The 20530-nt window shown below is 44.3% G+C and overlaps 1 protein-coding gene across 1 annotated transcript; it reads left to right on the top strand.

Moving 5' to 3' along the window:
* Positions 1–15042: 15042 nt before the first annotated feature.
* Positions 15043–20196, top strand: UTS2 (urotensin 2). Its single transcript, XM_006117967.5, has 4 exons — positions 15043–15178; positions 17890–18006; positions 18670–18713; positions 20009–20196. The coding sequence occupies exons 1-4, from the start codon at positions 15076–15078 to the stop codon at positions 20123–20125; spliced, it is 381 nt and encodes a 126-aa protein (XP_006118029.3). The 5' UTR covers positions 15043–15075; the 3' UTR covers positions 20126–20196.
* The last annotated feature ends 334 nt before the right edge of the window (positions 20197–20530 follow it).

Raw genomic sequence — 20530 nt, forward strand, 5'->3', positions numbered from 1 at the left:
GTCTGTTATTCTCACAAACACACACTGTCCTGCACACTCATCTCCCGACCCAACCCATATGTTGGGAGTTGCTGTTACCTCTTTTACTGCTTGCAAAGTGGGTTAGTTTTAGTTTTTGACTGGTCTGTGCATTTCATCATTTTCATTTCTCTCTTACACTTACAATTAATTCTTTGAGTAGTGAGTTCTAAAATGCCTAACCTCTTGTTGCTGCAATAATTATCCCTGTGATATCTGCTGCTCCTGGAAGTGGCTGGCATATCTCTGTGGCCCCTGAGAAAGGCAGAGCAGGGGATTTCCACATTCTGTCCTTGCCTGCAGACACCACTCCTGAAGCTCTCATTGATCAATAATGGGGAACCGCGGCCAGTAGAAGTTGTGGACTCAGTGAGTGTAGATGAAGGGCAGCCCATGGCCATGCTACACATGCCAGTGCTATACATGCCAGCTGCTTTCAGGAGTGGTACAGGGCCAGGGCAGGAGCAAGCCTGCCTTAACTCCACTGCTCCACCATGTGGAAGCCACCTCAAATGGTGCTCAGGCAGAGCCTGCTTTCTGAACCCGTTCCAGCCCTGAACCTCGTCCTACACCCAACCTCCTGCCTCAGACGTGAGTCCCCCTGCACCCAAACTCCTTCTGAGAGCTTGGCCCCTGAAATCCCTCCTAGACCCCAATCCCTCACCCGGAGCCCCTCCCACACTCTGAACCCTTTGACCCAAGACCAGAGCCTGCATCCCAAACCACTACCCCAGCTTGGTGAAAGTGAGTGAGGATGGAGGAGAAAGGGGGATGGAGTGAGCAGGGTGAGGCCTCGGAGAAGGGGGGAAGGAAGCGGGGCAAAGGTATTTGCCTTTGAGGTAGATTTTACATTGCATTTCAATTGAAAAAGTGATCTTGTGATTAGAAAGGTTGGAGACCTCTGTCCTACATATTCTGAAGTTAGACCTCTCTTAAAAACTACTTGCTTACAAAATCAGACTTAAAAATGCCAGACATCAAGAATAGGAACATTAAAAAATCAGTAAAAGAGCACTTCAACTTCCCTGGACACTCAGTAACCGACCTGAAAGTTGCCAGACTTCAGCAAAGCAAAACCAAAACCCCTTCTAAAAGAGACGTCAGGTAAAACTGCGGAGCTGGAATTCATATGCAAATTTGACACCACCAGAATGGGTCTGAATAGAGATTGTGAATATCTGGCTCACCACAAAAGGCAATGTCCCCTCTTTTGGTATTCTCACCTTCTCATCAACTGTTAGGAATGAGCCAGATTCACCCTGACTGAATTGCCCTCTTTAGCACTGGTCCTCCACATAGTAATGTAACACACCCATGTATATATACACACACCAGCCCAGGAAAGCTTATGCCCATATAAATGTTAGTTTTTAAGATTCCACAAGACTCCTTGTTTTAGACTAACATGTATTGGCTACCCCTCTGAAACTTAATACACCAATCTGAAAGCCACTAACCTCCCTTTTTTGTCCTATACCTGCAGCGGTTTTAACTGGCCACTTCACCTTTGAAGAGTATCAGAGGAGTAGCCGTGTTAGTCTGGATCTGCAAAAGCGACAAGGCATCCTGCAGCATCGTATAGACTAACAGATGTATTGGAGCATATGCTTTCGTGGACGCATGTAGTGACGAAGTGGGTCTTTGCCCATGAAAGCGTATGCTCCAATACATCTGTTAGACTCTAAGGTGCTACAGGACTCCTTGTTGCTTTCACCTTTGAATGCTTTCTTACAAAACGTGTTACTACTTATGCTAAACAACCTGCTCTATCTTGTGTGTTTGGCAGCTATCTGGGAGTCCCTTTCCCAGACCTGAAGAGCTCTGCCTGGCTCCAAAGCTTGTCTCTCTTACCTACAGAACTTCCTACAACAAAAGCTATTATCTCACCCACTGCATCTCTTTAATACTCTGGGAACACCACAATCATTGACAGAAGGCATGGCTGTGTGAGTGTCTGTAGCTCTCTGAACATATGTCTATGTATGCCCCCGTCACCACGAATCTGTGGCTGCATCCGAGTATCTCCATACTGTTGTGTGTCTGTAGGTACCTGTGTGTGCACCTGCAGGTGCCCATGCTCTCAGTGTGCCTGTCTCTGTGTCCACAAGGCAGAGGTGTAGCGAGGGTGTTATGCGCCCCGGGGACAAAGGCAAATTTTGTGCCCCCCCACCATCACGTGGCAAGGCCCCGAACTTGGTGCACAGCTGAGCCCGACCCGGGGGGGGGGGGGGGATGGAGCTTGTACTGCATCTTACCCCACCCCCTCCAGTTTGGGGCCAGGCCCCACATGCACTAACCCTGCAGCAGAGGTGGAGAAGGGTCAGGCCAGGGGCAGAGAGGCGGGAAGGAGACAGCTTCACCCAGGCTGTGTCCAGACTCAGGGGTTTTTTCGAAAAAAGTAGCCTTTTTTCGAAAAAAACTTCACCTGCGTCTAGACTGCAGTCGCGTTCTTTCGAAATTAAATCGAAAGAACGCGGCTTTTCTTTCGACAGTGGTAAACCTAATTCCACGAGGAAGAACACCATTTTTCAAAAGTGCTCTTTCGAAAAAAAGGCATTCTTGAAAGCAAACAGGGCCTTTTAGAAAGAGAGCATCCAGACTCGCTGCTTTCTTTCGAAAAAGCGGCTTGCTTTTTTGACAGTTCCGTGTACAGTCTAGACGCTCTCTTTCAAAAGAGGCTTGCAGTCTAGACATAGCCCCAGTGACCACAGGCACAGGAGGAGCAGGTGAGCAGAGGGATGACAGGGGGAGTGGAGGGAGCCTAAACTGGCACCCCCCCCACTAGTGTGGCACCAGGGGACAATTCTGCCCTCCCCCCGCTCCCTCCTGACTACACCACCCTAAATAATCCACCTCTTCGGATATTTATTGTTTAATGAATGACTTATTTTACTATCTATAGACAAATATAAATTATAAATTACAAAACAACAACAACAACAAATGGTCTGGTAGCACTTTACAGACTAACAAAACATGCAGATGGGATCATGAGCTTTCGTGGGCACAGCCCACTTCTGCAGATGACTGGAGTTTTGAGTTTAGGATGTGCAGACCCAAAATAAATAGGGGAGAAGGGGGAAGGAGGGGAAAAAAAGAGGAAGGGGGTAGGAAACAAGGAGCAGAGACTACGAAAATATCAAAGGGAAAAACAAGTATGCAGAACTAGCATCTACTTGTTTTTCCCTTTGATAGTCTATGTCCCCCCCCCAATGCACCAATCCTCCCCCAGAACCAGGCTCCCCCAGCCCATCAGTCTAACCCAATGCTCCACCCTTCCCCCAGAACCTTACCCCCACCGGCCTCCTTATCCCAATGCACCCACCCCTACCTCAGAGCCAGGCACCCCATTCCCCCCCCATCCCAATATACCCACCCCTCCCGCAAAGCCAGACACTGGAGGTATGAGACAGGTAAGGTAGAATCACAGAATCATAGAGCTGGAAGAGACCTTAGGAGGTCATCAAGTCCAGCCTCCTGCCCAAAGCAGGATCACACCAGTGTGACGATGCGTTGGGGTTCCCCCGACTCCTGCACCCCCCATAATGGCACGAACGGACTCCACCAGCCAGTAGAACAGAGGGAGTTTATTGCTTCTCCAGGATACAGCACAGCACAGATGTAATTTGGTTACAGGGCAGGCCTAGGATGCCTCAGCCCCCCTTGATATGGGGGATACTGGGCCCCTAAATTCCAGCCCCCTTCCTAGGCTGTCTCCTCCATGAACCCAGAGAGAAACTAACTCACTCTTCCAGCCCTGCCCCCCAGCCAGGGGTGGCATTCCACCTTCCTTTGTTTCTACCCATGGGGGTAGCTGGTCAGACAGGTTTGGAGCCCCCTTTGCATAATGACTCACCCTTTTCCCTGCTGGGTCATGCTACAGACAGCAGACGTTGCCACAGCCCTAGAAAGTTACCCCCACTACGTCACAGTATCCCAACTAAATCAACCCAGCCAGGGCTTTGTCAAGCCGAGACTTAAAAACCTCTAGGGATGGAGATTCCACCACCTCCGTAGGGAACCCATCCCAGTGCTTCACCACCCCCCTAGGGAAATAGTTTTTCCTAATATCCAACCTAGACCTCCCCCACTGTAACTTGAGACCATTGCTCCTTGTTCTGCCATCCATCACTACTGTGAACAGCCTCTCTCAATCCTCTTTGGAACCTCCCTTCAAGAAGTTGAAGGCTGCTATCAAATCCCCTCTCACTCTTCTGTTCTGCAGACTAAACAGACCCAACTCCCTCAGTCTCTCCTCATAGGTCATGCACTCCAGCCCCCTAATCATTTTGGTCACCCTCCACTGGATCCTCTCCAATGCATCCACATCCTTTCTATAGTGGGGAGCCCAGAACTGCACAAATACTCTAGGTGTGGCCTCACCAAAGCCGAATAAAAGAGAATAATCACTTCTCTGGATCTGCTGGCAATGCGCCTCCTAATGCAACCTAATATGCCATTAGCCTTCTTGGCTACAAAGGCGCACTGATGACTCATATCCAGCTTCTCATCCACTGTAATCCCCAGGTTCTTTACTGCAGAACTGCCACTTAGCCATTCAGTCCCCAGCCTGTGACAATGCTTGGGATTCTACACTTGTCATTGTTGAACCTCATCAGATTTCTTTTGGCCCAATCCTCTAATCTGTCCAGGTCACTCTGGACCCTATCTCTGCTTTCCAATGTATCTACCTCTCCCCCTAGCTTAGTGTCATCCACAAACTTGCTGTGGGTGCAATCCATCCCCTCATCCAGGTCATTAATGAAGCTGTTGTACAAAACCAGCCTTAGAAATGATCCTTGGGGCACTCCACTTCAAACTGACCGCCAACCAGACATCGAGCCATTGATCACAACCCGTTGGACCTGACAATCTAGCCAGCTTTCTATCCATCTTACAGTCCATTTATCCAATCCATATTTCCATAACTTGCTGGCAAGAATATTGAGGGAGACTGTATCAAAACTTTGCTAAAGTCAAGGTATATCACATCCACTGACTTTCCTATATCCACAGAGCCAGTTACCCCATCGTAGAAGCTAATCAGATTGGTCAGGCACGACTTGCCCTTTGTGAATCTATGTTGACTATTCCTGATCACTTTCCCCTCTTCTAAGTGCTCCTTGAGGTTCCCCTCCATGATTTTTCTGGGGACAGAGGTAAGGCTGACTGGTCTGTAGTTCCCTGGATTGTCCTTCTTCCCTTTTTTAAAGATGGGTACTACATTTGCCTTTTTCCAGTCATCTGGGATCTCTCCCGATCACGACAAGTTTTCAAAGCTAATGGCCAAAGGCTCTGCACTAACATTTGCCAACTCCCTCAGTATCCTCGGATGCATTAAATCCAGACCCATGGATTTGTGTATGTTTAGCTTTTCTAAATAGTTCCTAACTTGTTCTTTCCCTACTGACGGTTGTCCACTTCCTTCCCATACTGTGTTGCCTAGTGCATTAGTCTGGGAGCTGACCTTGTCCGTGAAGATAGAGGCAAAGAAAGCATTGAGTACTTTAGCTTTTCCCACATCATCTGTCACTAGGTTACTTCCTTCATCCAATAAGGGCCCCATGCGCTCTCTGATCACCCTCTTATTGCTAACATGCCTGTAGAAACCTTTCGGCTGCGTCTAGACTGGAATGATTTAGCACAAATACTTTTAACTGAAAAGTTTTTCCGTTAAAAGTATTTGCGCAAGAGAGCGTCTATAGTGGCATGTGCCTTTGCGCAAAAGATTTGCTTTTGTGCAAAAGCATCCGTGCCAGTGTAGACGCTTTCTTGCACAAGAAAGCTCGGATGGCCATTTTAGCCATCGGGCTTTCTTGCGCAAGAAATTAACTTGGCTGTCTACACTGGCCCTTTTGCACAAGAATACTTGTGCAAGAGGGCTTATCCCTGAGCGGGAGCGTCAGAGTATTTGTGCAAAAACCACTGATTTTGTACAGTACAAAGTTAGTATTCTTGCACAAATACTCGTGGCCCGTGTAGACAGGCAGCAAGATTTTGCGCAAAAGCGGCTGCTTTTGTACAAAATCTTGCCAGTCTAGATGCACCCTTCTTGTTATCCTTCACATCCTTTGCTAGCTGCAATTCCAATTGTGCTTTTGTCTTCCTGATTATTCCCCTGCATTCTTGAACAATATATTTATACTCCTCCCTAGTCATCCATCCAAGTTTCCACTTCTTATAAGCTTCCTTTTTTGGTTTAAGCTCACCAAGGATGTCCCTGGTAAGCCAATCTGGTCGCCTACCGTATTTGCTTTTCTTGCTGTGCATCGGTATGGTTTCTTCCTGTGCCTTTAATAAGGCTTCTTTAAAATACTGCCAGCTCTCCTGGACTCCTTTCCCCTTCATGTTAGCATCCCAGGGAATCCTGCCCATCAGTTCTCTGAGGGAGTCAAAGTTTAATTTTCTGAAGTCCAGGGTGTGTATTTTGCTACTCTCCTTTCTTCCTTTTGTCAGGATCCTGAAATCTCCCATCTCATGATCACTGCTTCCCAGGTTGTCACCCATCTCTACTTCCCCTACTAGTTCCTCCCTGTTTGTGAGCAGCAGGTCAAGCTGCGCATGGCCCCTGGTTGGTTCTTTCAGTACTTGTACCAGGAAATTATCCCCAACACTTTCCAAAACTTCCTGGATTGTCTGTGTACTGCTATATTGGTCTCCCAACAGATGTCATGGCAATTAAAGTCTCCCATGAGAACCAGGGCCTGTGATCTGGAAGCTTCTTAATTGTCTGAAGAAAGACTCATCTACCTCATCCACCTGATCTGGTGGTCTATAACAGACAGCAACCACAACATCACCCCAGTTGTTCCTGCCTCTAAACTTTATCCATAGACTCTCAACTGGCTTTTCTCCCTCTATAGACTGGAGGTCTGAGCAATCATACTGCTCTCTTACATACAGTGCAACTCCTCCTCCTCTTCTCCCCTGCCTGTTCTTTCTGAACAGTTTACACCCTTCCATGACAGTGCTCCAGTCATGTGAGTCATCCCACCAAGTCTCTGGTATTCTAATCAAATCACAGTTCTTTGACTGTGCTAGGGCTTCTAATTCTTCCTGTTTGTTTCCCAGATTTCTTGCATTCATGTACAAACAGCTTAGATAGCTAGTTGGTTGCCCTACCTTCTCCATTCGAATCAGGGGTTCTCCTTTTTAGCTCCTTCCTCCTTGTGTTTCTTCTCAGTATCCCACTTCCTCACTTACCTCAGGGCTTATGTCACCATTCCCCAATGAACCTAGTTGAAAGCCCTTCTCACTAGGTTTGCAAGCCTGTCCATGAAGATGGTGTTTCCTCTCTTGGTTAGGTGGATTACATCTCTTCCTAGCAATCCTTGTGCCTGGAACAATGTCCCTGTTCAAAGAAACCAAAGCCTTCTCTCCGACACTATTTGAGCAACCGCATGTTTACTTCCATGATTCAACAATCCCTACCTGAACCTTTTCCTTCTACACGGAAGATGGACAAGAAAGAATGGTTACTTACCTCATAACTGATTCTTTGAGATGTGTTGCTCATGTCCATTCCAATATAGGTGTGTACGTGCAGCATGCACACGCTGTCAGAAGATTTTCCCTCACCAGTACCCTTAGGCCCAACAGGGAGCCCCCTGGAGTGGCACCAGTATATCAGCCCATATATACTCTTACTGGCCCCCTCATCCACTCTGTTCCTTCTTACTGGTATACCCTGGATAAAGGGCGGTGGGCAGGGATTTGGAATGGACATGAGCAACACATCTCAAAGAATCACAGTTACGAGATAAGTAGCCGTTCTTTCTTCTTCGAATGATTGCTCATGTGCATTCCAATATAGGTGACTCCAAAGCAGAACCTAAGGAGGCAGGCCAGATGTCGAAGCCACAGAGAAGTGGAGGACCACCCTACCCAGGGTGGCATCCTCCCTGGCCTGATGTGACAGCACATAGTGGTTGGCAAATGTATGGACTGAGGACCATGTAGTGACTCTGCAGATGTCCAGGATGGGAACCTGTGCTACGAAAGTGGTGGAAGCTGCCACAGCCCTCATGGAGTGCGCTCTAAGGGGTGGAGCCAGGACACCCACTATGGTATAGCACTCCCTGATACAGGTGGTTATCCAAGAGGCGATCCACTGAGTGGATACAGGTTGGCCTCTTATGCGTTCCGTGATGGCCACAAAAAGTTGTGGCAATTTTTTGAATGGTTTGGTCCTGTCTAAATAAAAGGCTAGTGCCCTATGGATATCTAGAGTGCGTAGAGCCTGTTCTTTCCCAGATGCATGAGATTATGGGAAAAAAACTGGCAGGAAAATGCCCACATGGCTCCCCCCACACCAATTTCTGGGGCCAACACCCCCACCTAGGGGTGCAGCAGCGATCTGGCTGCATCCCTCCAATTCAGCAACATGACAGGGGTTGGATTCAATGTCCAACACTGTAGCTTTTAATTTCAGAAAGGGGAACTACACAAAAATGAGGAAGACAGTTCAACAGAAATTAAAAGGTACAGTGACAAAAGTAAAATCCCTGAAAGCTGCACAAAAACTTTTCAAAGACACCATAATAGAGGCCCAACTTAAATGTACACCCCAAATTAAAAAAAACACAGTAAGAGAACCAAAAAAGTGTCACTGTGGCTTGGCTTAACCAAGTAAAAGAAGCAGACACAGATAAAAAGACATCTTTTAAAAAGTGGAAGTCAAATCCTAGTGAGGAAAATAGAAAGGAGCATAAACTTTGTCAAATTAAATGTAAAAATATAGTAAGATGATTATAAGTGATCTGAGATGATTTAGGCCCAAAGATGGCAAAGGTAGGATAAACGGCTCAGGCTCAGACCTATTCTAAGGACTATGAGACATCAATGTATTCGTAAAGATGGCAAAGCTCCCCATGGTCACCTTACCATAAGGATAAATGGTTCACAGAGGGTGGAAGATGATCTGGGAGATGACCTGATGCTCTGTACTTGGGTGCACCTTCAAAACCCCAATTTAGGTCACTGTGGCTGCTTGGATGTGCCGCTGACCTGATTACAAAAGGATCTGGAATGCCTCTGTCTGTCTGTTGCTATTATTCCTACCCCACCTCCTGCTGAAGTCTTGCCTAGAGCTCCCTGAAGAGGAACGTAGGGGGAGGTTGGGATTTGACTGGCTTTCTGTATGGCAAGGGTGTGGATACCCAGGGACTTAAGAGTAGCCGTGGACTCCTTTAGACTGTGAAGCCTTGAATCAGTTTGTTCTGTGAAAAGGCAACAGTCAAAGGGGAAGTCTTAGATGGTATTTTGGACCTTGTCTGGAAGTCCCAGTATGTGGAGCCAGGAACTCCTGTGCATGGTAATGGTTGTAGCCATGGTGCATGTTGCAGAGACTGCAGAATCTAGGGCAGCTTGGAGGCAGGTGTGGGAAACCATCTTGCCCTCTTCTAGGCTAGCGGAAAATTCCAAGTGAATGTCTACCAGCAGCAGCTACTGGAATTTGGCACCGGAGGCCCAGGAGTTATGGGAGTACCTGCTCAGAACCGTGTATTGATTAACAATGTGAAACTGGAGTCCCCAGGTCACATAAACCTCGAGGCCAAAGAGGTCCAGTTTCTTGGCCTCCTTAGCTTTTGGAGTTCGGCCCCGCTGCCCTTGGAGCTCATTATGAGTGGCAGCATCCATCGCCAGTATTCCTGTCCAGGGGTGTGTAAGAAGGTGTGTGTCCCCCTTTTGCAGGACAAAGTATCAGCACTCTTCCCCTTTTGCTGTCGGTGGTATAGAAACTGGAGTCTGTCAAAGCACCGTAGTGATTTTGGTGATTACCAGCATGTCGACCATAGGGTCCGACTCCTCTGTAACCTCCTCAGCCTGTAGACTGAGGTTCTGCATCACTCAGTGAGGAGGCCTTAGCGTCCATGAGAAGGAGGGAGGCAGTTGCCTCTGCCACTGTCTCATTGGGAAAGGAAGATGAGGATGACCACGGGCAGACCGGGTCCTCCTGTCCCTCCCATTCATTGGGGCCAGGAAGATGGTCTATTGAGTTGGCACTGCCTGTGTTTCACTGTGCCCTGAGCTGGGCTGTACCTTCCCACCCTGGTCAGGATCTCTGGAGACTGAACTGGCTGATGGAGTTCCATGGGGTACAGATGCCCGAGTTCATCGTGGAGCTTAGACCCTGTGCCTGGTGGTAGGCCCATGGGGTCCAGGATGGCCAATGCATGGTCCCCTGCCACTGTGGATGCCACAACATCTAGGGCATGCACTGCTCCAGGATCGGTGCCTAGATCTGGAGCAATGTCTGCTCTACCTGGAGGTGTAGGATTTCCCCTCCGCATCCACTGAGTATTCCAACATGAACCCGGGTGGAGCAGAAGCTGACGGTGCCAGGGATCAGTCCTATGGTGAGAAGCAGTGACAGCATCTTCAGGTTCCTTCTAATGCCTAATGGGAGGTGGCGCTGCTATCAGTCCTGCCAAGGTTGGGTTTTGTTAGTGCTGTTGTAGACACCAGTAATTGCACAGTGGCAGGTGGTGCCAGCATCAGTCCCACTACAGCTGGTGCTGCACTCAGTGCTGATGCATGAACCACTGCCTCACAGGGCTGCAGTGCTGGAGCACAAGGCATCAGCCCCAGGGACTACGTCAACTCAGTCAAGACCCTGGCTGCTTCAAAATATGATCTGCCTGGAAGGCAGGTCCAGGACTTCTACACCCACTTTTTCTTGCACCGGGGAGTCACTCGCTCCAGACTCAATGGCCCTCTGAGAATGGCCAGAGTCGACGGTCGCATGGTGAGTGAGACAGGCTTAGGGTGTCACAACAGAGGATGCACCCCAATGGCATGTTGTGCTGGCGAGCAGCCTCTATCCACCTTTTTCTTCTTATGTGACAACAGCAATTGTGAGCTGTGGTCATGCTGGTACTGGGGCTTGTGTCAGGGATCAGTGTTGGTGCTTGCTGGTAGTGTCTTTTGCAGTACTGAGGGATCCTCTCCTGATACCCTCAGCTTTTCCTGTTGTCCAGCCTAAACCTCCCTTGCTGCAATTAAAGATCATTATTTCTTGTCCTATAAGTGTTTAAGGAAATTGATCACTCTCTTCATTATAACAGCCATTTACATACTTGAAGACTGTTATGTCTCCCCTCAATCTTCTCTTTCTCCTGACTGGACAAACCAACTTTTGTCAGTCTTTCCTCATAGGCCGTGCTAGATCTTTAATAATTTGTGGTGTTCTCCTCTGGGCTGTCTCCAATTTGTTCACATCTTTCCCGAAGTGTGATAACCAGAACTGGACACACACAACTTAGGCCTTCCAAGTGCAGAGTAAAGTGGAAGAATTACTTCTCATGTGTTGCTTATCACGCTCCTGCTAATTCATCCAAGAATAATGTTTGCCTTTTTGCAACAAGAGTGCATTGTTACCTCAGTTTGTTTGTGATCCATTGTAACTTCTAGATCCTTTTTTGCAGTACTCCTTCCTAGGCAGTCATTTCCCAGTTTGTATTTGTGCAATATATTATTTCTTCCTAAGTGTAGTACTTTGGATTTGTGGGTGAACAGGTGGCTGGAAAAATCACAGAGTAATTATCAATGGCTCACAATTGAGCTGGAAGTTCATGTCAAGTGGGATCTTGGAGGAATCCGTCCTGGGTCAATTTCTATTCAATATCTTCATAAGTGATTTGGATATTGCCACAGAGAATATGCTTTACTCTGCTCCTATATATAGCCAGAAAATAAGCCAAATAAGCCACTTATGCTTAAAGAAAAGGTTCTCCCTACAGGCATGTTACTGCAAAATTACAAGGCTTTACTCCTTTTTCCTTAACTCGCCTGTCATGGGCAATTGTCAGGCTCCTGGGTTAGATTAATACTTTACACTTACATATAACATCATTCATTTAAGGATCTGACAATGTTATAAAATAAGGACAAAAGAATTTGTACTATCAAACAGAACTTTGGCCTTTGTTATCTAGTTCAGAAGGTTCAAGTATTTTCTGTAAACCACTTTCTGCACTTTCCTCTATCATTAATAATTTATAGTTCACAACCCATCCTGATCATCAATATACAATAACTTGTTTGTAATGGTTTATCCTGGTTAGTAAAGATTATTATTAAATATTGAAAATACAGTAAAGTGGTAACTCTGTCCTTGTTAACCCCAAAGAAGTTTAATAAACAAACTAGATTGAAATTGCTTTATTATCTCATATGCAATTACAGCAGCTGGAAGCAAGATCTACCACACAATAAGAACTCAGAATATCCTTGTTTAAAAAAAACCAAACAACATTTCCAGAACCATTATTCAAAACACCCAGAAATAATCCCCCAAACTTTCAAACTGACATTACACACTTTTGCCCTCCATTTGCTTGAATTTGTCGACCCTCATGAGAGGAGCTGTTTCCTTGCTTTGCATGATGACATGCACCCTGTTCTTCAATGCCTTTGGCACCCCAGCAAAGGAAAGTTTATAGGTGATAAATGCAAGATCTGAGTCAAAAGCAATAAGTTGTAGGCAAGATGCCCAACTCCTACATGACGCACTTCATGATTGCTGTAAGACGCTGCACTCTTCCTAGTGGAAAGACAGAGGACAAAAATCGCTTATGTAGAGTGCTTCCTTCATTAGCTTTCCTTGGAGGATGTTCTGAATGAATGTTGATGATGCCATTGTCATTGATAGCTCACTGAAGGAGAAGTGTTCATACTGAGCAATCAACACCATCTTAAACAATGAGGTCATGAGGCAAAAATCAAACCTGATTGCTGTTTGCAATCATGGAATGAGAAGGTGAATGAGTCACAGATAGAGAGGGAAGAGTTCCTTCAGTCACTTGCCCTCCCTGTGGGGAAAGAAGAGGGGGTGATGGGTACATGAATTTGTTAATTTAGTTTTGTAGAACTCCTTTCTAGCTCACTTAATCACCCATGCAAAGAGAAGTCTAGGAAGTAGGAAATCAGTCACACAGTTCAGACACCTACACCAGATGTTTTACATATTGATTCATGACACCTATCTGCATCTACTCTCACACTACTATTCAATGTATGGCATGCACTACGTGGAATGTCCCCATCTTTCTTGCACCAATATTAGTGCGCAGGATGGAAACTCTCTCTTCAATTCATCTCCACCATTAGTTGCTGCTTCCATCTGTGCTATGGTGTTGAGATCAACTCATCTGCCCTCCCTGCGTAGTTGGTTTCCATTTGACAGCTTCATGTGGGAGTCTGTGTGTTGTCATCTGGTGTATATGTTGCAAATCGGTCTACTGCTTTCTTTTAACTTTAGGGGAGACGAGCCACTGGCTGGCGGTTTATCGGATCTTTTTGTTGATGATGAAGTTTGTCCATCCACCATCCAGAATTTTTCTTAGGCACTTATTTTCAAAGGTGTCTAAGTTTTCTAACACTGATCTCCAGCTCTTGCTGCCACGTTAATACCAAATGAGATAAAGACAGAATTGAACATTTACAGGGTTTTTTTTTTTTTTTTTTTTTTTTATAATTTATGGAAATCAAAGAGATACAATGTTTATTTTAGAAAATGGTATGGATGCCTTTCCAATTCTTGATGTCACTTCTTTCTTGAAGTCACCAATGGCTAGTATGGTGCGGCATAGGTAAATTAATAGCTATGTTTCCTGAATGAGTATGCTTTCTAATATTTCTGTTTTTCAAGAATCAATCAAGGACATATTGAGTAAGATGACCTGTATCTTATGCTGCTGCAGGTGTGATTTAATGGTTTTTATTTTGTCATTTGATGAATGCCAGTTACAGATAATGTTCAGATCACTCCAGCAACTAAAGAATTTATAATATGAAAGATCAAACTCATTTCTAAAGATAAAAGGAAAATGAATAGCCCTAATATCAATTGATTAGATCTCACTTTATTTTCCCATAGTGTTAGAAAGCAGGAAAACAATATTCAGGGACAGTTGTGCCTGAACTGGAATCTCCGTTTTTTTGTAGAACTGAATGCAAGCCCATGTTCTCAGCATCACTTAAAACAAAAATCCAGAGCATAAATGTATGTCAGCTTATGACACTAATATCTGTGTACAGGTATGTGTGTGTAATGTGTGGCCTCTGCCCAAAGAGTTAATAATTTAGAAGCAAAAGACATGTGTGATAGGAGAGATGACATAAGGAACAATTTATGGATGGATGGAGGAACACACAGAATAAAGTCACGAGGCTGCTTGTTCTGCATGGTAGCCACAATGATAGCTTTAAAAAGAAAATAGTTAGCCAGCTAATAAGAGATCCAGTACATTTCTTTAGAGGGAAACAGCTGGTAGGTAAGCTAAAATGGGGGCCAGTGTTGCTCATAGGCTAGTAAAAGACCTACATTTAACACTTTCCAAATTAGTTTATGTATTTTGAGCGAGTCTCCACCTAACCATAAAGGAAGAACAAAAATCACAATTCTTCTGCCAAGGCAATTCTCTGGAGCAATATCGAAAAAGGCCTTTGCAAATGGAAAAAAAAAAACCAGACGTGAAATAGTAAGGGAAAAACACCAACATGTTTAACTCAGCTCAGCTTTTCTTTGCAAATTAACAACTGGATGGAAGTTTTAGCCTTCACTCTTTTCACTGTCCTGGCACAAGAACCCCCAAGACAACATGACAACTCATCCATCCAACTCACAAAAGGAAAAAAACCATAACATTTAATATCAGATGTTCTGCGTCAAGCCTGCTAAGGCTCATAAATCAGCCATCTCACTGCCCTGGTCATTTCAACCAATGTCTGACCCTTTCGTTAACTCATGATTTATAACTGGAAGTTATTTTTTATGCCAGATGTATAAACTTTACTGTGCCTGGTTTGATGTAATAGTCACGTTGTACACTACACAATGACAATAAATTTATTGTCTATGAACTGTTACCTTGAAAAAATTACATCAATGCAAAGTGGTTTCCATTTAGAATCAATGGGCAATAAATTCATTGGATTTTTTTGGATGATGATTTTTATGAGGTCATGAGTGGCTATATAATGGGTGAATTGGGGAGGAGAAGCACCAGTCAGATAGCAGTTTTGAACGACAGGGTCAACAAAGACGCAGCAACAATGCATAGGCTGGTATTCTGCTGTCTCGTTATTATCAGCCTCTCATGTCCTCTCTTGTCTCTCCCTGTTATCGACTCCAGTGAGATGTCCTATCAGCGCTCAGGTAAGACTTTTTTGCTTTTAGTGGTCAGAAGCTTAGCAGGACACTGGGCGGTAATGCCAGATGAGTAGCAGGCAAATTTTTTCAGAAAGGATCTTTTCCTATCTGTTTTCTCCAACTTTAGCAAAAAGCAAGTGTTTCTTCACAATGTTAGAGGCACAACTAGAATCAGCAGCTGAACGAGTGCCCTAAATATCCCTTGTTATTGCCTTCAGATCCTGAATGCAAGCTCTCTGAACACTGCAACATCAAACATGAGCTGACTGCCATTGGATTCTACTTAGAGTAGCCTGGGGTGCATGATCAGTTCCCCTAACTGTCCTTTAAGACTTGTGATTCATTATTTTTTAAATTTAAATATATCTAGAAAGAGTGGGAGAGATACTGCAGAAATTAATGCAGTGACCACTCCCATTTTGGAGCGAAGGACAGACCAATTTTGGCATAAGTCAGCAGTGAAAATTAGTTTAGTAATGTGACATTTAATATCCTAGTAGATATCTGCTCACATTATGGGGACTTTGTTCAGTTTTGAAAGAGGAGAAGTTTCTGCTTAGGAAATCCAAGGTTTAGAAAAGTAGAGGTACAGGAGGTCGAGACTGAGGGGCATAAATAAAACAATATAGGGATCCAAAAGGGGAATAGAGAGGGTACCATAGAGTCAGGATGGAAATGTATGAGCAGAACTCTGAGCTAGGGCTCAGGACTGGAGGATCAGGGAATGCTGCAGGTTAGAAAGCTGTGCACAAAGAAGGGACTGTGCTTACCTGCCCTATACCTAGAGTAATGTCATATTCTTTTATTGGAGGCACTGCTGCTATATTCGTGTACAATGACTGACAGACACTAAAGTGGTTTTTTAAATATCAATAACTCCGAAATTTAAACAAATATCTTTACAACCAAATGTTCTCCTGTGTAACTTGCAATTTACAGCCAGCTGTCATTCAATCCAGACATTGTCCATCACATCATATGGTGAATGAGCTGGCAGTAAGCATTAATATCAACTGCATTTGTTTGGAAGCATGCATTAAACTTATTAAATCTCTACTAATAAAAAAGAGCCTTCTATTGAACAAAGGATGGAACAAAATCAGGAGACTATATTCAACTATATATTTTTATCTGAAACCAAAGCATTGCTAGGGAGAAGCTAAGTATATTAGAGTAATTGTGTGAAACGTCTCAGAATATTGCACATGGAGGTGGCAGCTGGTTTAATGCAAAGATTCATTTCTGAAACTTTTCAGTGCCCTGTGCAACTATCCCATGGAGATTTACTAGGCAAACTACAATATTCACTTATGGCCAAGGATTTTTTTAAAATCTTCATAACCATTTTTTCAAATAGAAGAAACATTTTCATTGCTTGCAGATTTTTAGTGCATTGTCTATATTAATACAACTGTGCAATTTGCCTATACTTCCTGAGTAGTTGGAATTCTGAACTGCTCACCCAATGATGTATCTGCAAGATTTTCTTCCTCTGTCCAGCCAGATTCTCTCTGTCCCACTTTCCACTGTTTTGTATGACTGCCATTGCTAGCTAAGATGTGATCTGCTTATCTGAAGACAATATTAGTGTATATATGTGCCACTTGCACGTAGGGTTCTGGTGGCAATCTGTGGACTGTTCTAAGAACAATTTATATAATTCTCTGTGCAAATACAAATACATTATCTTCTTTCTGAAAAAAATGAAGTACGTAACAGTACAGGCCTGACTTGCAGTGAATGGTAAAGATGGCAGAAATATATGGGAAATACAGCTACCATAATGTGTTTCTCAATGTCCTACAAGATTTTTATTGCATTTAACTCTTGTAAAATTGAATAGGGTGACAAGCCTGGAGCTTGAATTCTATATTTATCTACAAAAAAAGACACAGCATGGGTAGTATTAGGGCTCTCAGATACTATAAGGATGATGGAACCATATCGATAGATTGAGAAACACGTGCAAGAAACCCAGTGGGACCCTGAGATTATCTTCTTTTAGAAAGATAAGAGGGTATCTTGTGAGCTCTTGTGGAGCTCTCAGTCCTTGATCATTCTGAAGAAACTGTTACCTTGTTTTTATCATATCCTGTCTGTTTAGAATGAAGTCAGTTCACTTCATGTAGACCACCGTACAGTCATCTGACAGTAATATTTAGTTGATACTGAATTGGGGTGGATTCAGTCCTGCAACCTAGAGAGCTTCTACATTCTATAATCAGCCCTTTGAGATAACAACAGGCAGTCCTGTGGTATTTTAGGGACTAAAACATATTTATATCATCACAAGAGGATAAGAGGGTCTAGGAAGAGTGGGTAAAACCCACTTCAGCAGATGAGTGTTTCTTTTAGCATTACAGATGCTCTGAAAAGCAGCAGCTTCTGTGCTTGGGGCTGTAGGTACCCAGGGCCCCAAACCAATGGGTGGCTTATTACGCCTAACTGGGTGAATCTGTTAGAGCAGTGAGAACAGAAAGACTGCACAGATGTCATATCAGTAGGGTAACTCATGTGCCCAACAAGGCAAACACCACTGCATTTGCAGTCATTCGATAAAGGCCAGTGATCTATTCCGTCCAATGTCTCCAAACCACAGGCCTGTTTCGGAGCCACTGGACTGAACGGATGTGGCCCAAAAGGGAACAGGGTCCTGAGGTGGGTGTCACCCCATACGGACTCTGATGTCTCCTTTAAAAGTCTTTTTCTGCCAACAGCTGATGAAGATGCAGGATTAAATGTGGAGCAACTGGATAGCTTGGGAGGAGCTTCTCTGTTTCAGACTTTGCCAAAGCTCCTGGGGGCACAAACTGAGCACAGTCCCAGCAAAGCAGGTAACGGTCCCGCTCCCCTCAGTTCATACACAGAGGTGTTCCAAGGTACAACATGCCAAGGAGCCCTTCTAAAAATTCAGCTTCTTTGAATAGCATGAAATAAGGAACATCCTGCAATATGAATCTGCTGTAGAGCGCATATGGGCGAAGCAGCCAAAGTTCACGGTCTGCAGAGAAGCCAAACCCTACCCGCAGGAACATCTTAAGTCAGGGAGGAGAATCAAAGCACCATGAGAAACAATTCCATTCAGAATTAATTAGCAGTGAAAGGACGTTGCAGCCCTCTAAGTCAGCGTGAATCTTACTGAGTGGCTGCCGACAACTAGGAGGAAAGGAGCTCCTCTTAGGTCTGGGAGTGGTTAGCCGAGCCTTACAAATGTCAGAATCAGTTGAAATGCACCAGTGTTTTCAGAAAATCTATAAATATCATGATACCTCTCTCCTGCAAGAGTCATTGTAAGATGAAGTAAATGCTGCAATACCACTATCACAGACACATTAGGAGTAATGCAATATGACAAGCACTGCCCTACATCAACTGGTATTTGGTCTTCTGAACTTCTCTTCTTTACCTCTTTGATGGGTTATATTATGGCAATCAGAAGTGAGAAGGGAAGTGTCTTCATTTCTAAATTAAGAAGCATTTCATTCTTGTTTTTCTAGGTCTCAGCCCCAGCAGCTACAATCCAAGGGAAAATGTGAAAGAGGTAAGTACAAGAAAGAGATCTTGGAGTCATTGTGGATAGCTCTTTGAAAATATCCACTCAATATGCAGCAGCAGTCAAAAAAGCAAACAGAATGTTCTGAATAATTAAAAAAGGGATAGAGTCTAAACAAACACATTAAAAAGACTGGGACTTTTCATCTTAGAAAAAAGGAGACTGAGGGGGGATATGATAGAGGTGTATAAAATCATGACTGATGTGGAAAAAGTGAATAAAGAAAAATTATTTACTTGTTCCCATAATATAAGAACTAGGGGTCACCAAATGAAATTAATGGGCAGCAGATTTAAAACAAACTAAAGGAAGTTTTTCTTCACACAGTGCAGAGACAAACCTGTGGGACTACTTGCCAGAGGATGTTGTGAAGATCAGGACTTTAAGAGAGTTCAAAAAAGAACTAGATAAATTCATGGAGGTTAGGTACATCAATGACTATTTGCCAGGATGAGTAGAAATGGTGTCCCTAGCCTCTATTTGTCAGAGGCTGGAAATGGATGACAGGAGAAGGATCACGTGATGATTACCTGTTCACTCTCTCTGGGGCATCTGGCATTGGCCATGGCTGGAAGACAGGACACTGGGCTAGTTGGACCTTTGGTCTGATCCAGTCTGGCCGTTCTTATGTTTCTTAAGTGAATGACTAGTGATTATCAAAATAAGAAACCTGAAATCCACATTTTAGATTAAGAAATGGATAAGACGACACCCTTTACCTTAAAATAGTTTAGATCAAAGTATGGCCCCACCTTTCTAGAGCAGAAAAAGGAGGTTGGAAGATAATGACAGAATACTGCTAAGTTGAATAATTTTAAAATATTTTCAAGACTAGTTACACAGATTTAGGAGAAACAGAACATTTCATCTTAATTTTAAAATTCCAGCCCTTTCCTGAAAAACGGCCTTCTAAATAAAAGACCAGTTCCAACCTTCACGGGCAGCTAAATTGTGTGCATGGATATAATGAGATTCAATAAGGACTCCCACTATGGATGGCACTTGTGCACTGCAATGTGTGCAACATTAGTACAATGATAATGGTCTAATTGATGATACAATATCATTACTATTGGCCATAGACTGATCCTTTAGAGATGAAAGCAGGGAATTTGATTAGCCCTTTGGTTCACAAATGCACACTGAACTGGCTGTCTCTCTGGGGTAGTCGGAGCATGGAGCCTGATCAGGGATGGCAGAGGGACTGCATCTCATTGTAAGTATTTTTCCGAGGATTAATCCCATTCCCACTCATTAATCTGCATAATGTTGCTTGATTTTAGGTTTTCTATGGAAGTCACCCTCCAAATGCTTTGCTGAGCCGCCTGCTGGCCAAGGACAGGAAACAGAATAAGAAACGTGGGAACCTCTCCGAGTGCTTCTGGAAATACTGCGTGTAGCTTGAGGGGAAGGGAGAAGGAACTCTTTCCTGATCCTGGCTGCTTAATTTATAAAGATGTTAATAACTGTCCTGGAAACATGTACATACATTTGCTTGTTTTAACATGAGGAGAATACAGAAATGTAAAGCTGACTCTTAATTCTACATTCCACGCTGTTTGGAGATTAATAAACCCTCTATGTTTTGCAAATACCCTGTGAGCAATGAGTTTTTTTCCTTCAGAGATTCCATCTCTGGTGGGTACTAGGTGATGGGGCAATTAGGGGGAAACAGACAGCTGGAGAGGGACCAGTCTTGAAAATCAGGAATCATAAGTATTAGCCCAGTTTCTGAGAGTCTGTAACACCGAAATGCTGGCTGTTCCCTCTGGGCGGCCCATGCTGCATGGGGAGTGCGGGGCCCA

Source organism: Pelodiscus sinensis, chromosome 24, assembly GCF_052426305.1.
Source record: "Pelodiscus sinensis isolate ZL-2025 chromosome 24, ASM5242630v1, whole genome shotgun sequence".
NCBI lineage: Eukaryota > Metazoa > Chordata > Testudines > Trionychidae > Pelodiscus > Pelodiscus sinensis.